General features: G+C 34.7%; 3 protein-coding genes across 4 annotated transcripts; 1 reads left to right on the top strand and 2 right to left on the bottom strand.

Annotated features, from left to right (window-relative positions):
* Positions 1-44: 44 nt before the first annotated feature.
* On the bottom strand, positions 45-2,554 carry LOC120115146 (protein At-4/1). The gene is made up of 8 exons (XM_039135921.1): positions 2,492-2,554; positions 2,212-2,317; positions 1,505-1,560; positions 1,317-1,394; positions 1,066-1,139; positions 861-994; positions 679-774; positions 45-357 (listed from the first exon to the last, which is right to left on the bottom strand). Exons 1-8 carry the CDS (start codon positions 2,552-2,554, stop codon positions 212-214), a joined length of 753 nt encoding a protein of 250 aa, XP_038991852.1. The 3' UTR covers positions 45-211.
* A 790-nt stretch (positions 2,555-3,344) lies between these two features.
* On the bottom strand, positions 3,345-8,944 carry LOC120115142 (RNA polymerase II C-terminal domain phosphatase-like 4). 2 transcript variants are annotated; one of them, XM_039135918.1, is made up of 9 exons: positions 8,712-8,944; positions 8,117-8,325; positions 7,473-7,573; positions 6,699-6,814; positions 6,255-6,435; positions 4,536-4,825; positions 4,042-4,227; positions 3,917-3,955; positions 3,345-3,780 (listed from the first exon to the last, which is right to left on the bottom strand). In XM_039135918.1, the coding sequence occupies exons 2-9, from the start codon at positions 8,323-8,325 to the stop codon at positions 3,469-3,471; spliced, it is 1,434 nt and encodes a 477-aa protein (XP_038991849.1). In that variant the 5' UTR covers positions 8,712-8,944; the 3' UTR covers positions 3,345-3,468. The 2 variants fall into 2 exon arrangements, with proteins under 2 accessions (XP_038991849.1, XP_038991850.1); XM_039135919.1 differs by having other exon boundaries at positions 7,473-7,558.
* Positions 8,945-11,481: 2,537 nt separating this feature from the next.
* LOC120115141 (protein YIF1B-like) lies at positions 11,482-15,549 on the top strand. Its single transcript, XM_039135917.1, has 5 exons — positions 11,482-11,737; positions 12,704-12,876; positions 13,723-13,821; positions 13,893-14,044; positions 14,910-15,549. Exons 2-5 carry the CDS (start codon positions 12,706-12,708, stop codon positions 15,295-15,297), a joined length of 810 nt encoding a protein of 269 aa, XP_038991848.1. The 5' UTR covers positions 11,482-11,737; positions 12,704-12,705; the 3' UTR covers positions 15,298-15,549.
* The last annotated feature ends 651 nt before the right edge of the window (positions 15,550-16,200 follow it).

Genomic DNA, 16,200 nt, shown 5'->3' with positions numbered 1-16,200 from the left:
AATCGCATACAAGGGTAACAACTAGATTACCCTTGTTCCCCATGGTATAAGAGTCAAAATTTTAAAAGAGAATCGAAGAATTGACTTACGACTAATTATACGTACTCTTGTAATTTTTCTATAATATTGCGGTCAACTATACTTGCATAAAGTTGAATGGTAATAACTCGGTTTCCGAATTATGAGAATCATAGTTTGTGATACTGAACCTCTAACACGCTTCCATAGAGGAAAGCTTCCTTTTGAGGATCTCATTCTCCTTTCTTAGTTTCATCATCTTTAGCTTAAGTGTTTCAACTTGCCGACTTGAAGCTGAATCTTGTTGTTGTTCACCAAGCTTCGTTCTGATGATCAATACTGCACCAAACTCATTATAGTTGTATCAATGTCATTTCATGCAAGGAGATCAGAAATTCTTAGAAATGCAAGAACATCTTAATTTCTTATGCAATGAAGCTGAGTTCAGGTACCTCAAACTTCACTAGGTTTTTGTGGAAAACCCCATCATAGTGTTAAGAAAGAGTACTATTTACCAATCAGACGCTGTTTTTGGTTCAGATTTTACTTAAATGAACTAAAGGAATCTGATTTAAAATTGCAAATAGTTCTGTATGTCCAAACAATTGTTACGAATGCTATATGAACAGTTTGAATGTTGAAAAGCAAACACAAACTCACATTCCTTTTCAGCCTCTTGTAGTTTTTTATTCAACTCATTTTTCTCTTCTTGTTCAACCATCAGACAATCTTTTAAGTCCCAAATCTCGTGAAGATCTGTCAATGTTTAATTAGCATCTGTATGATTAAGCAACAAAATCTGGTTGAAGAAAATTGGACCAGTTTTGAACTTAGGGTCTCACATTTTGATTCCTCGTCAGACTGTAGTTGATCCAGCTTCTTAGATAGCACTTCTGCATGGGATTTATGCGCTGCTAAAACTTCACGCAGCTGAATTATGGTTGCTTCATTTGTTGCTTTTTCAAGTAGAAGACCTCTAATAGAAGGCAATTTATATTTACAGCCACAAAAACAGAGTACATGGGAAGCAACTTACTGGACACTGACCTGACTTTAGCCTCTAAGTCAGCAACTTCCTTTACATGTTCTTTCTTCAGCAATTCCATAGCTTTCCTATGTTCCTGCTCAAAGATTCCAACTTCTAACCGTTATGAAACTTGTTTAAAAAGAATGATTTAACCTCTGTATTTTATTGGGACACATATATCGCTTAAAAAGAACTCGCACAGTTGGTAAAACTAAAATTGCTGATTGAATAGGACCAGTCAAGAGTTTGCATCGAAGATGCTATTGCTAACCTCTTCTTTACTCAGATATTCATCCTTTCTTCTCTGGAGTTCGTCTTTCAATCTCTGACATTCAGCATGATTTTCAATCTGGTTTCACAAAATTAAAGCGGTTATGTTCAGTTACCAACAAAAACTGAAATCCTATTGTTGGTTTGACTTCTTACTACTAAACTTGGGTACATAAAAGAATGGTGCACCTGCTCAGCAAAATTGTTCAAGGATTCTGTGTACAGTTTTGTAAGTCGCGCGTTATCTACATTAATGGCGGAAAAGTTCAATCCAAGTTTTGGCATGCAAAATTCCACTGAAATTCTAGAAAAAAAATTGATCTGTACAAAGCATTCTTGCAAAATATCATCTTCACGCTAAGAACATCCAAGTTGAATACAAAATTAGAAGGGAAGAAACTTGGGTCCTTCGTTTCAACGTAATGTAAAAACCAGTAATCACTACATGCAAACTCACCAAGAAAAGTCCAAGGAAGGGCCGATATCGAAATTCCAACAGATTTATTAATAGCAACTGGAGTTGCAGCAAAGATTGATTCGTTCGCCTAACATGGAAATATCATGTGCTAAACTAGATCTCTCAACCTAAATTACACTTATTGGAGTAGATTTGCACGCATAGGATTTGTACACGTTTCTTCCTCCAAATTTACACCTAATTCCCTCCTTAATCCTATACATGACAAGAATATCAGAGGAAAATTTCATTTAATTTACACTTTCCCCCAATCTCTTTCTTTCCCTCTATTTCTCATCTTCACCATTTCTCCTTTTCCTTCCTATCAAACAATAGTGTAACTAAAAAGCAATAGAAATACTAGGGACGGCTAGCAGATAAGAAAAAGCTTAATCAGGTCATGATCCATGAATAGATCAAAAGGATTTAAGGAAACAACCTTGTTGTAGAGAGTCACAAGTGATTTCAAGAGCCTCTCCTCTCTTTATTTCTGCATTCCAATTCGATTTCAGTAACTGAATCTCTTCGATTCCCCTCTTGAAATCCTGAATGATCAAAAAAAAGCACGTGAATTCCTCTACTTGTGAATTCAAAAACGTTTCATCACGTATAACTCCATTTTCAACCTTAAATCAGGATCCAAACACAAAAGGAAAACCTCGATAAGCTAAGATAAAAGAAATTGAAAAACTAAAAACCGGAGAAGCAGAATGGTTTACCTCGTAAATCTGATCGAAACCGGAAAGAATCGAATCCATGTAAAGATCGCTAGTTGCCGCCATCCCCACGATGAAGCTGCAATAAGAGCAAAAAGATTTAAAATTCCCGCGCTTCGTCAATTAATGGCTTTATCAAATGCAAAGAATGCCACGTGTAATCTTGCAGTTGCTCATGTAATTATGTTCAAACTCAAAAAGATTAACCGTTGTTGAATTTTTTAGTGGGTTGGGTTGATGAATTATATTTTATAATTTAAATTTTATTTGAATATTTTTTGTTGAATTTACGAAACTAATCGAGTTGTATGAATTTTTGTTTAAATTTAAGAGTAAACTATGCATTTAGTACCTAAATTATCTGTTTTATCCGTTTTAGTATCTAAAGTTATAATTTTTTTCAAAATCATACATAAAGTTTAATTTTTTGTTTAATTTTAGTACCTACATTAAAAACTTAGCATGTTTAATACCTAAACTATCAATTTTCATCCGTTTTAGTACCACAACTTTCAATTTTTTCAAAACTTAATGTTAAATTTTGAATAAGATACTAAAATAAAACAAAAACTAAAGTTTTTAACAAGTAATGATAACATGTACTGAAATGAAACAAAAATTAAATTTTATGTATGATTTTAAAAAATTAAAAATTAAAATACTAAAACTGATAGTGTAAATACTAAATATATAATTTACTCTAAACTTAATTATAAATATTTATAACCATTACATATGAGAATAAGGGTCAACTAACTTAAAAAGCAACCCGTTAATTACTAAAAAAAAGTAACTAATCGACCTGAATTTCGAGTCAAGCCTATTTAACCTAGAAGTAAGAAAACCAGAAAACTAGTTTAATCTGCAAAAGAAGTGTTAAGAATCCTTCCAAACCAAACGTAGAAGCTTTTAATGTGTACATTAAAATATGGTCATTCATCAACCGTGGTCTAAAGATAAAACTACATGAAAAGATGGTGTCATTGATTCTTTGTTTCGCTGACCGGAAAATTCTCTTCAGGGTGTTTCTGCCACAAGAAATTCGCAGCTTCGATCCACCGGGGATGGACCAAAAACTTGTTCTCTTTCACCGCCCAACGGGACTTCTCCGTTCCAGCATCCGTTGAAACGACATGTGTCACTGAAGAATCGGTTTCGGTCGAGCATGTAGCTCCCAGCTGCTCCGCCATCTTCCACAGAAGATGATTCTCTGCCTGGAACTTCGTGGGAAAGACGCGGCTGAAAATAATTTTACAATCCTTCAGCACTTCCCTCCGAACCGTCTTCAAAACCTGCAAGAGCGGAGGAAAAACATGGAATCGAAGTCACTGACGGTCGTCTCTGGAAACGAAAGATATTCATTTGATGCCTCGAGTAGTGTCTAAAAGTGATGCATATATTGAATCTCAAGATCATGACAAGGCATACCTGCCTAACATCTCGACTAGCAAGATTGGAATCGAGTTCCTGCAAGAGGTTTAAATGAAGCTGAATAAAACTTGAAAGGTAGCCACAACTTAAAGATATTAATAACTATGAGAAATGCAACATACATTGAAGAAAATATGGTGGACTTGTCGGAGTACTTTAATAACAGAAGCAAGTGCTCCATCGGGGTCGCTTTCGTCGCTCTTCAACTGCGAAAGAGACTTGCAATTGAAGCCGAATTGATGACAACTCGAAGCAAAGAAATGATATCTCTCCATCAGTATCAGATTGTCTTTATGCTTAGTCCATGCCTATGATAAAAGAATGCAACAAATACATCAATCTTCTAACGATTCAAACGTTTTTTGGTATGTCATTGAAGTTGCTATATGCTGCTCAATCTCTTCATTTTTCTGAAAGTAACCCATGTCCCACACATATTCGGATACGGTTGTAGAAATACGACATACAAAGATAATATACAAGAAAAAAATTTAGCATACCCACCTTGTGCACATATCCGTATCTCACGCTCGTACCCAAGTTCAACTAAAAGTAGACATGGCAAAATTCCCAGTAAAACTAGTTACCAATGTCAGCTCATTAAAAGTGAACTCACGTTTTCGGTATCGTCAAGGATCACAACAGCACTGTCTTGCCCTAGTACCACATCAAGGCCCTTCTGATGCTTCTGGGTGCCATCATCTCGTGAAATAACTCGGCCACTGAAGTATTCTTTTTTGGGATCAAGCAGTTTAGCCATTTCTAATGCATAGGGTCTGTCCCCCATTGTATAAATGTACATCTCAAACATTTCACTTGCTTCTTTGAGAAAGGTTCGAACAAAAGGCCTCAGTTTGGTCATCATATGCATAAAATCCAACATGAAGAGGCTGCCTTTTGAAACATCTGCCCAAGAATCCCAGAGAGAACATAGAGAGTGACTCCATTAAAACAGCTCGATCATGTATGTACATATTTAAATTTGTTTTTTTTTTGGGGGGGGGGGGGATTTATGACTACCAACCAAGTAATGACATACAAAAATTGAAATTTTCAAGCAACACGCATCATAAGCGCACACAGATTAGCCAACATAACTTTATCAAACTGTTGAGTTCTTATAGAATATTTCTTTTTAATTTCCAGAGAATGCATATTATCCCAATCAACTAATAAATATTCATTTTCCAACCATAAAGCCTCAGGTTTCTATTCATCTTTCCATTGTCCGGTTTAAGCTCGATACTAATAGTTTAGGATGCTTAGTCCTCAGAATTACAACCTCTGCAATTAATCGAAACAGTGAATCAAATTTGATCATTTCTTTAAAAGTTAATATATATATATATAATTGAGCTTAAGATCATTCACTGTTACATTTGTATAAAATACATTATTGTCCAAGTGTAACTTATTCCAACAAATATGGCATTGTCCAGAAAAAGACTGATGCGTCCTGCAACACTTTTGCAGATTTTAATCCCAAAAATAAGGGTACACAAACTTTCCATCCTCATGTTATAACCACAATGTTGCAGTTTCTTCAGATGAGAACTTCACAAAACTTTAGAAATTTGAATGAAAAATTATGCATCAGTTAAACAGACAAAAATGTCAATCAAAACATACCAAAATATTTCACTCATAGGCCTCCTAGTTGATCAACTAATAAATATTCATTTTCCAACCATAAAGCCTCAGGTTCTATTCATCTTCCATTGTCCGGTTTAAGCTCGATACTAATAGTTAGGATGCTTAGTCCTCAGAATTACAACCTCTGCAATTAATCGAAACAGTGAATCAAATTTGATCATTTCTTTAAAAGTTAATATATATATATATAATTGAGCTTAAGATCATTCACTGTTACATTTGTATAAAATACATTATTGTCCAAGTGTAACTTATTCCAACAAATATGGCATTGTCCAGAAAAAGACTGATGCGTCCTGCAACACTTTTGCAGATTTTAATCCCAAAAATAAGGGTACACAAACTTTCCATCCTCATGTTATAACCACAATGTTGCAGTTTCTTCAGATGAGAACTTCACAAAACTTTAGAAATTTGAATGAAAAATTATGCATCAGTTAACAGACAAAAATGTCAATCAAAACATACCAAAATATTTCACTCATAGGCCTCCTAGTTGATTTAAATTTAGATTCAACAAAGCAAGCTTTGAAGGAAAACTTATTTTCACATGATATATATCACAAGAACACACCTAACATGATAAAGCTAGTGGCCTGAAAAAGAAAATTGATCATAAAAGGTAAATTACACTACCACAACATGGAATGCAGGAGGACTTAAATAGCTTAACAAAAAATACCTTGAAGAGAATCAGATTGGGCCTTTAAATATTCTTCCTCAGATGTTAGGTGATTGAGTAGAGTAGAATTTAGCAGTGTGTGATCTAAATCAAGAACCAAGTAAAGCTTCTTATGATGTAACAAATTTTTCATGTCTGTGCTGCGTAATCTAACAATTTCATCATTACCGAGCCTTAAACCCTGCAAAGAAAGTCGTTCCCACGTTTTAGTCCAGAGACAAACAATATAAACACGGCTAATTATTGTTATTTGTATTCTTATGATTTGAAATAAATGCTTGGAATTACAGAGCAAAACTTTTTTGTGACTAATCATAGTTGATCAGAAGCACATCATCACGTCTCAGCACATAAAGAATACAAATAATGAAATAGTGACAAAAAGTAGAAAAAATTCCGCAATCTGTCATTTCTATGAGTGACAGTTAAGAGAGATGATTTCACCTTATGTATATAACCAAATGTTACACCGGATTCATCATCCACCCTTTGCCCGCAACGGATACACATTTGTCCAAACGAACCAGGATGTGTACATGTATCCTTCTTCAAAGGTATCTCTGCATGTATAAAAAGTGAAATTAGCAAAGAAAGTAAAACACTAATGACTAAACAGAAATTAAACTTGCCAGCTGGATAGATACAATTTATGTATGTAAACCTTTGTCTCGTTTTTCTTTTCTAACTGTACATTCAAAGTGATATGCGACAACATGCAATTTCATCTCTAGACACGTTTTTTTTACAGCTTTACACAAAAATGTCAATCCTTGAGCAAAAGCCTTTTTCTAATAGGTGTTCTCAATGGTAGTTTCTAGGGGACAAAAGACAGTCCAAGAAAGAGCGAGCATATGTTGATGCATGAATGCATCGACAGTATAAAAACAATTTCCATGGAGAATAACAAATAAAGCCAATTAAGGTTTCAAAACTTTGAAAGCTTCAGTATGGCTCTTATCAAAAAAGAAAAAGAAAAAAAAAGCTTCAGTATGGCAAACCATCTAAAACAGACATGTCCCATTTGAGCATTTACCAATAGAAATCTTAAGAATAGGCTTGTTCCAGCCAAATTGGTCTCTTTCAGTATATCCTAAAAGCCACTATCAACTTGTGACATTTCAGAGAAGGTCTAGTCAATTGTGGTGAAGTTCAGGGAGTGGAAAGCATCCAAGTTTCAAATAAACTAGAGGGGCAGCAAACCAAATTAAGGAACATTACCTAACTTTTCTTCTATGAAACCCTGAGAGGTTGACCCTCGAAGTTCTTCTTGGGCTTCCAACTTCTCGATCTTGCACCTTTTCTTCCTGCAAGTTAAATTTCTACATGACCTTTAGTTTAAACAGTGAATTTTATAAAGAGAAAGGGATAAATTCAGTAAGTTCAATTCAAAACTCAAATGATATATCCAATAAGATGCTGCTATAGCCAATCCTCAATTTCTGCCAAGAACATAGCCAAATGGCCACATGATTCAGTACCATAGTAGCTCTAAAATCAATAGGAACAAAACTCAAAATACTTTTTACTTACTTTACTGGAATTTATCTTATCTACACATTAACTGATATTACAAAGAATTGCACAAAAACCCCAAACAAAAACTTATAGGAACCCAACCAAGGAAAAGCTTATGATGTGTGTATCCTTCGAAAGATCATGGATCTTAAAATTAACAGAGTTGCATGCAACACAAGAAAATATACAAACGCTGTTAGGATAACATAATTATTAAAACAGTAAAGCTTCCCACAGCAACCATTAAAACACAAAGTTAATAATGAGCTCAAATTTTACTATTTGCAAATTTCTTTGATAGTAACTCCAATAAAATTAAAAGTTCAGTATTCCTAGAAAAAATGTACCGATGACCATTAAGCTCTTCATCTCCATCCTCCTCATCCTCATCTTCCTTGTTCTCCTCGTTGTTTTCATCATCATCATCATTATCAGCATCAACTCCTCCTTCATCAGAGGAGGAACCTGAAGAACCGACTTCAAGCTCTGCGTCGATCAATGCAGCAAAATCATCGCTGCTGGAGGAGTGTACCGGGGAATCAGCTGCAAAACTCATCTGCAAAATTAAAGTGCCGAATGAAAGCTATATAATTCAAGAATTTGAGGGGAAAAAACAAATATGAACTGAATCAGTTACAGAACTCCTTCACGAAATTACAGAGTCAAATAAAAAAAACTATATAATACAAACATTCATAAAGGGGGAAAAATCAAATAGTTGAACTGAACCAGTTGCAAAACTCATCCGCAAAATAACAGAGCCAAGCCAAGGTCTATAATTCACATTTCAAACATTAAAGAGAAAACAGGAATCAAACACGTGAACTAAAAACAAAATCCCAAACAAGCCATAAAAAAAGATGCAGAACCAGATATCATATACCAAACACAAAAACTTCACGGTGAGGGAGAAATCTATTAGTTTAGGCATTCAAGAATTACCTCATTGAGTCTCCTTGCTTATGGGCTTCGGTTTGAGCCGTCGAGAACTTGAAGGCGGGACCGGAAGAGAGGAATCACGAATCGGGCGGACCGGAGCAGGATGGGCGGGGGCGGGCGAAGTAGAGGGGAGAGGAAGAGAAGGCGAGGATATGGCACGCGCAGAGAAGGAGCGTGAGCAATGGCGTGGCCAGTGCTGGTGTTGAGAGTTTGGGGCGGGCGAAACAGGGAAAGGAAGCTGAGCGTGAGCTTTGGATATAAATTGTGAGAAGTTGATGGGTCGGGTTTATTTGAGTGACCCGGTCCAATTTTTTAATTGAGAAAATAATAATGATAATCATTCATTAATTTATCAGGAAATTAACAAAATAAAACCTTTTTATTTTATAAAATTTTAGTAAATAATCTATAAAATAATTTTCCCGTAAAGTCACTCTAATAAAAATTAGATGGGGAAAATCCAATATTGCCCTTGTAACTCAATAAGGATGAAGGATTCTTATAAATCCGTATTTTTTAGTGAATCGGCTTCTTCGCTCTAGGTATTTCTTTAATGGAGATTTTATGAATGCCAAATTGGGCACTCATCCTTCTTATATTTGGAGAAGCATTTGGTGTTCGAGAAGTCTGTTAGGAAAAGGCCTGCACTGGAAAGAGGTTCAGGGATGTCGATCTCTGCGTGGAATGATTCCTGGTTCTCGAGGAGATCTTCTTGTCGCTTGGAGTCTCCTCATGTCATTTCGATAGAGAGAGTTTCGGACCTTATTCGATCAAGACGATATTGTGTGTGGGGTGGTGAAAGATCAGGCATATACGGTGTTCATAGCGGCTACAGACTTAATGATGTATTTCCAAGCCTTCGGGATTCAAATTGCAGTCGCGGTCGCGTTTTCGGTCGCGTTACGTTTACCGTAGTCACTGTGGGTATCGCGGATATGATTTTTTTTTAAATTCGCACAACTTATTATAAAATATAGTAATTATAATTATAATTATAAAAAATCAATTTTAATGATTTTTAGAGTATTTTGTAACACTTATAGACTTTTATTAATACATAAACACAATTTTTATCATAATTAATTATTTTTTGTATTTATTTATAAACTTTTTAAAAATATTATATTAACTCATAAAAAATAAAAAAATAGAAAATAGTGTATTTTAAAATTAATGAAATTAAAATCCAATTTCCTTAGTTATTAGGATTTAATTATTTTTAAGACTATATATTTTGTTCTTAAAATAACTGCAGGATTTTATTAGAAAAAACTAAACTAAAACAAATAAATTCCTCCAACGGTAACCCATCCCGTTACATCTTATCTAAAGCAACCCTACACTGGTCAACAAAAGAAAATAGGAAACTAAAACTTATCCAGCCATTTCACCATCTTCTTTCTTTCCCATTGAAAAACTTACAAGAAAACTTTAAAATTTTTGTTGAACCTGAAGTACTCTGAACCTCTATCTTATTCATAAAGATTCTGTAACCGGCGTCTACGCCGACATATCGAGAATTTCCTCAACTCAGAACAAATCTTCTTCTTCATCCATTTTTCTTGATGTGAGCAAGTGCGCAACTTGATTCCCCTCTCTCGGTGTAAACCTAAATTCAAAGGTATGTAATTCTTTTATGTATGAGTTGCTATTTTATTTTAAGTCTCTGTGCTGTAGTGATGTTTGGTGTTGTAACGGGTATTAACGGCAAAAACGGTCCGTTATAACCGCGATCGGCCGTTACCCGTTAAATTACGGTCGTTATCGACCGTTATGGGTGTGATTCCGTTTCACATCGTGATTTCGGTTGATATCGATAACGGGACCGCCGATACCATGATATAACGGCCGTTATAACGTTACACGGCCGTTTTTTGAATCCCGGCCTAAATCAGCGCCCTCGTCGGCTAAGCGAAGGGTCAAGCTAGGAAACTCCATGCATGCTCTTATCGATTGTTTTTTCGGTTTCTGGTATTTGGGTTAGATTTATCTTTGCTTTTAATGTTGCTTAGTTATTTCCCTCTTTAGCTTTTCGGGTTTGGGTAGCTTTCAGTTAGTGTTTTTGTTATTCTTTAAGTTGTACCCTTACTTTTTATTTTATATAAAGCCAACGACTCCAGAAAAAAAATATTATTTGAAATAAGTATATAAATAAAATACATCTTTTAGAATTATGGTAAACAAAATTTCACTCGACTCGAATGGAAAAATATTTTTTTTAATTTTGAATTATTAGAGTCAATTCGAATTATAAATTCGATTTTCGAGTTCGAGTAGAGTTTAAATTAATACTCTCCAGTAATCAAAAGTTTCTCTTTAAATACTCTCCAGTAATCAAAAGTTTCTCTTTAAAATCTGGATTTTGAGTCTAATGCGAGAAAGTAATAAACAAAGTCATTCGCTTTGGATAATCTCCCAAAAGAGAAAAATTGTCCTTTATTTATTTTCTAAATAGTGAGGGCAAAAACATAATTTCAAACACAATTTAATTCTATTAAAAATATAATTAATTATCATTATGAAATGAGTTATATTTTGAGCATTAACCAACATGTTTATAATTTTTTTGATTTATTTAAAAACAATATATTATTTATATATATATACATTTAAAAATTTGAACATGACAAAATTTTATTAAATTTTTAACGATAAACACATAAAATTATAATAAAAAAAATTAAATATCTATCTTTAACGAAAAATTCTTTCGAATTAGACACTTATTTTGTATTAATCCTAGCCTTAACAAATTACAAAGATTAAAATGCAATTGAGGAAATCTTGACTGTGACTTTGATTGGTCCATGACTCAAAGCGTACCAGGTGGATGACACGTGCCTCACAAGATTTCCCATATTTTTCGCTTATATTCGTTCTTTCTCTAGATCTTTCACCGTCCCTTCTCCTCTGAGTTTTCTGCTGCCGCCCGCAGTTCCTCGTGGGAACCCTCACCGGATTCTAGTCGGATCTCCGATCTATATCGTCGGGATCTTCATCGAACCAACAACTTTCTATTTACTCGAAAGGTTCTTTTCTTTTCCGATTCAAATGTATGATTTTATGTGGATATGCATTTTGCCTTGATCTGATAACTCTCGATAGTTTTGCATTTCGGAAAGTGATAACTAAGTTAAAAATTTATAAATCAGTGGACATTTTGTTGCTTTTGTTCAATCTGGATGTAAAGATTATATATTATGATGTGAAATGGCGGTTGTGTTGCTTGTCTTTGTTGTTGTTACTTAAGGGCGTAGGTCTAATTTGAACCAAATTAAAAGAAAGAAAAGGGATTTTAAGTAATTGAGATGATTAGGCTATGTGGTATGAAAAGAAGTTGGAATTCCATTTGGGTCTGGACAATCTTTGGACTTTGTAAAATTATCAAGTTGCAAAGAGAGGCTATTTGCAATTGAAAGCAGTTCCCGTGATTGGGCATTTTTTTAGAATGATTAATAAACATATATAGTAAAACAAGAGAAAGATACTTTAGATTTCATATGTTAAATAGTCTAAAAAATTTTAATTATACTCGTAAACAATTAATAATGTTATGAGATAAAATGATTTATTTTTTGAGAGGTTTAAATTTGCACGAATGGGGGAACTTGAGCTAAATAACCACCGTGTTGGGTTTTAAATAGAGATCCGATTGATGTATTCATCATTTTCTGCATTTCATTGAGCTTTTATTTTCCCAAATGCATTTTGGCATATAATAATAGCAGTGGTCAATGAGCATTACTAATTTTCTGAACAGATTATGCATGCATGTACACATATATGTACAAATGCGTCTATTAATGTATAGTCTTATTATTATGATTATGTCATATTGTTAAACAGAAGTATCAACTTTGGCTTCTGTTTATACCTGTGGGATATAATAACGCTTTCAATTTTTGAAGTTCACTACTTGCTATTCTTCCACCATGATGAGATATGGTTGTTAAATAAAGTCTCACTATGTTTTGTCACCTTATATTTGATTTTAGAAATGTATAATAACATGGGAGCCCAGCCTGGGGTGCCAATGCAGCCTACAAATCCTCAGCCAACTCCTTTTGGTAATCCATTTTATGGTGCTGGTTCTGGTCTTATCCGAGGTGGTCTAGGTGCGTATGGAGAGAAAATTTTGGGATCAAGTTCCGAGTACGTGCAAAGCAATGTAAGTGGCATCCTGGTGCAGTTATCATTACAATTGGTTAAATAATGTATTACTTTTACTTGCTGCATCATAGTACTGTTTTCTTGAAGTTCCCATGTCAAAACCCCTGCCCAACACAAATCATGATATGGCTGTTTTTTGTTTTTTGTGGGTTTTGTGTTTGGGGGGGGGGGGGGCTTGATCCTACAAGGACCCTCCAAATACGTTGAAACCTTGAAAAAATAAATTAAACATATCTGTATCTGCCTCACACTGACGGACCATGAGTAACATAGCCGTTTGTTGAAGTTTGTGATTGTTTTTAGGGGTGCACTTGATTTGTCTGTTAAGTTTTCAATGAACTTCTCAATCAAACCAACATATCTGCTTTTTAAATAGAAAATTGAAACCTAAGAAAATTTCTTGAACTTAAGTTTCATGGTTCAATTCAATTATCTTGGCTTTCATGTTTCAAGGGGAAAAATTATGCAAGTATTGAATCAAAACCAAATTCAGTTCAGTTAGAGGATTGGTTATTTAGGATTTTCAGTAGACACTAAACACCCATCATACCAAATATTTCTTACTATCACCCGAGCTGAAATTGATCTAAGAACTGTCAAAGACTGAAGCAAACTGACATTATGTCTTTAATAAGCATTGTTTAATTAAGTAATAAAGAGTTGAAAATGCTTGCTAAAATGGCAGAGATAGTTGAAATATATTCCTATTAGATAAAAGTGATAAAGGCCCTTCAGTTTAAAACGTTATAAAGATTAGGAAGGGATGCATATCTTAAATTTTCTGAAATTTTGAATTTTCTTCGGGCCTTGTGATTTTTCACTATTTACATCTTGAAATGAGCAGATAAGTAGATACTTTTCTGATCCTCAATACTACTTTCAAGTGAATGATCAGTACGTGAGAAATAAATTGAAGGTTGTTTTACTGCCATTCCTACACAGGGTAAGCACTTCCATCTGTGATATTTTCCTTGTTTTTATTCAATTCACCTTAAACTGTCACTTTTCCATCAGGGCCATTGGACAAGAATAACTGAGCCAGTCGGTGGCAGACTTTCCTACAAACCCCCGATTTTTGACATAAATGCACCAGATTTATACATCCCATTTATGGCATTTGGTACCTACGTTGTTCTTGCTGGATTATCACTGGGTTTTCAAGGGAAGTAAGTAATTTTTCCCTCAGTCTAATAGCTTCTTCTACTCGTACCTCCCCCCTCCAACTTTGCAGTGTACAGTTCAATGATTTTAATCTTTGTTTTGTTGCTCCAATTTTTCATTTTTCTTTAAGAATCCATGTCCAACGCCAATGTGTGACGCATACGGATATAGGTATGGAGATATGACCCTTCAGGGACCATCACCATCCATATATATATGTAAAAATTTAGAGAAAAACTGAAAATATCTGTGTAAGACACTCATATATGACACACCCGGGTCGGAGTAACATAGGTTTTAATCCATAAACCTTATTCCGAACAGTTTTTTATGCTTTGTTGCAATCTTTGATTAGAGTACTTCCAATCACTTATTAACAATACCTTGGCAACTTTGAGGGGCTTTACTTCTTTATTGTTTCCTCTTTGGCCAAATATTGTGCTAACCAGAGAGGCTTTCCTATCGTGTAGCCAATGGTTAAACCAATTTGTATGGAAGCTAACATTTTTTATTCTATAATGGAATACTCCTGTGGCATGAAGGCAAGTTAAGGATTTATGCATTCAGACACCGTTGAATGAATCTTTAGATAGCCTTAAAATTATGAAGGAAAACTCAACTGTTGTCGTTATTCTTGTACTTCAATCGTCAGTTAACATTTTTCTTAATTTTATCTTTTGTAATTGCAACCTGCAGTAGGCTTCAATGGTTATGCTGTTTATCCCTGTAGTTACTGTGTTGTGATTCATAATTTGATGAACTTGATTTCGACCGCTTTTTGTTTTTTTTTCATATATGGTGCTTGCTTGGCTAGTCTTTTTCTTTTTCTCTTTCCCTAGAATGATTTCTATTCTCTTCTTTTTCCACCAGGTTCAGCCCTGAAGCACTCAACTGGCTGTTTGCCAAGGGATTGTTCGGCTGGTTTCTGCAAGTCATGCTGCTGAAAGTAACGCTGCTCTCATTAGGCAGCGGCGAGGCACCTTTACTCGACATTCTGGCATACGCCGGGTACACATTCACGGGGATGTGTCTGGCCATCCTCGGAAGGATCGTATGGAGATACTCGTACTACTTTCTGATGCCATGGACGTGCTTATGCATGGGGGTCTTCCTGGTGAAGACGATGAAGAGAGTCCTCTTCGCCGAGGTTAGAAGTTACGATTCTAGCAAGCATCACTACCTTTTGCTGCTCATCGCCCTGGCTCAGTTCCCGCTTTTCACATGGCTCGGCAATATCAGTGTCAACTGGCTCTTCTAAAACCCTTGTCTAAATTGTGTGCTTGTACCAGCCTTTTGACTGTGATTTTAGTCCATTTTTACCATAGAGAATTCCCTCTCTCTGTTTAGATTCTTTTGTATAAAAACCAATGTCCATGTTCAGTGAGAAATCTAAAATTAGTTCTGTTTGAACTATCTGTGTTTGTAAGCTCAAAAATTAGAGTTTCTATGGAGTTTAATTGATGAAAAACCTGAAAATTTACCGTCAGTATATAAGGTTATGTTTTCGTCATTCAACTTTAAAAAATTATGTTTTCGTCACTGAATTTTGTATCATTTCAGTCGATGATGACTGTTTATAATAGCATATTGCGTAAACTATACGAATAGCCTCTTTGTTCTCAGTGTGGTTGATTTTGGTCACTGATTCAAAAATAAAGTGTTTGGTCTCTTATATTATCGATCCGTTCGGTTTTAATCCCTTGACCGTAAACTTGAGTTGGCGATTAAAAAATAAAAAGTAAATCACGTGTGTCCTTTAACATTAAGGATCAGAAGTACTTAATTTTTTAACCACTAATCAAAATCGATTTGACCGAAAACAAAGGGTTACCCTAACGTATTTACTTAAAATTTATGCATAATTTCTGTTATTTACCCCAACATATGGATTTGACATACAAGTAAAATAAAGATTTAGATCCATATTCTTTTTGTTTAAATGTAAATTAAATTAAGATTTGGTGATTTGAAAATCATATTCATAGATAGTATAGATATGCTATAATTTAATGTGGAGATAAAGGTATATACGTCTTCATCCTCAATACGGTTAACCTATAATTCTATCCCTACTCCACATTAAAATTTCTTTACATATATGGATAAGGGCATATAGGTCGGCACTATATGATTATGTTCTTTTTGCCTCGGTATATAATCA

This window comes from Hibiscus syriacus, unplaced genomic scaffold, assembly GCF_006381635.1.
Source record: "Hibiscus syriacus cultivar Baekdansim isolate YM2019G1 unplaced genomic scaffold, ASM638163v2 tig00110258_pilon, whole genome shotgun sequence".
NCBI lineage: Eukaryota > Viridiplantae > Streptophyta > Magnoliopsida > Malvales > Malvaceae > Hibiscus > Hibiscus syriacus.
The sequence above is the reverse complement of the archived record's forward strand: the minus strand, read 5'-3'. Positions and strand labels throughout refer to the sequence as shown.

Excerpts from the sequence above, each read along its gene's own strand:
- LOC120115146 (XM_039135921.1), bottom strand. The coding sequence starts at position 2,554 with ATGGCGGCAACTAGCGATCTTTACATGGATTCGATTCTTTCCGGTTTC. Across the intron at positions 1,395-1,504 it reads TGAACAATTTTGCTGAGCAG|ATTGAAAATCATGCTGAATG; the intron begins GTGCACCATTCT and ends TTGTGAAACCAG. Across the intron at positions 775-860 it reads GTCTGACGAGGAATCAAAAT|ATCTTCACGAGATTTGGGAC; the intron begins GTGAGACCCTAA and ends AAACATTGACAG.
- LOC120115141 (XM_039135917.1), top strand. The coding sequence starts at position 12,706 with ATGTATAATAACATGGGAGCCCAGCCTGGGGTGCCAATGCAGCCTACA. Across the intron at positions 12,877-13,722 it reads CCGAGTACGTGCAAAGCAAT|ATAAGTAGATACTTTTCTGA; the intron begins GTAAGTGGCATC and ends TGAAATGAGCAG. Across the intron at positions 13,822-13,892 it reads TACTGCCATTCCTACACAGG|GGCCATTGGACAAGAATAAC; the intron begins GTAAGCACTTCC and ends CTTTTCCATCAG.
- LOC120115142 (XM_039135918.1), bottom strand. The coding sequence starts at position 8,325 with ATGAGTTTTGCAGCTGATTCCCCGGTACACTCCTCCAGCAGCGATGAT. Across the intron at positions 4,826-6,254 it reads CCAATCTGATTCTCTTCAAG|ATGTTTCAAAAGGCAGCCTC; the intron begins GTATTTTTTGTT and ends ATTCTTGGGCAG. Across the intron at positions 3,781-3,916 it reads CTAGTCGAGATGTTAGGCAG|GTTTTGAAGACGGTTCGGAG; the intron begins GTATGCCTTGTC and ends CCGCTCTTGCAG.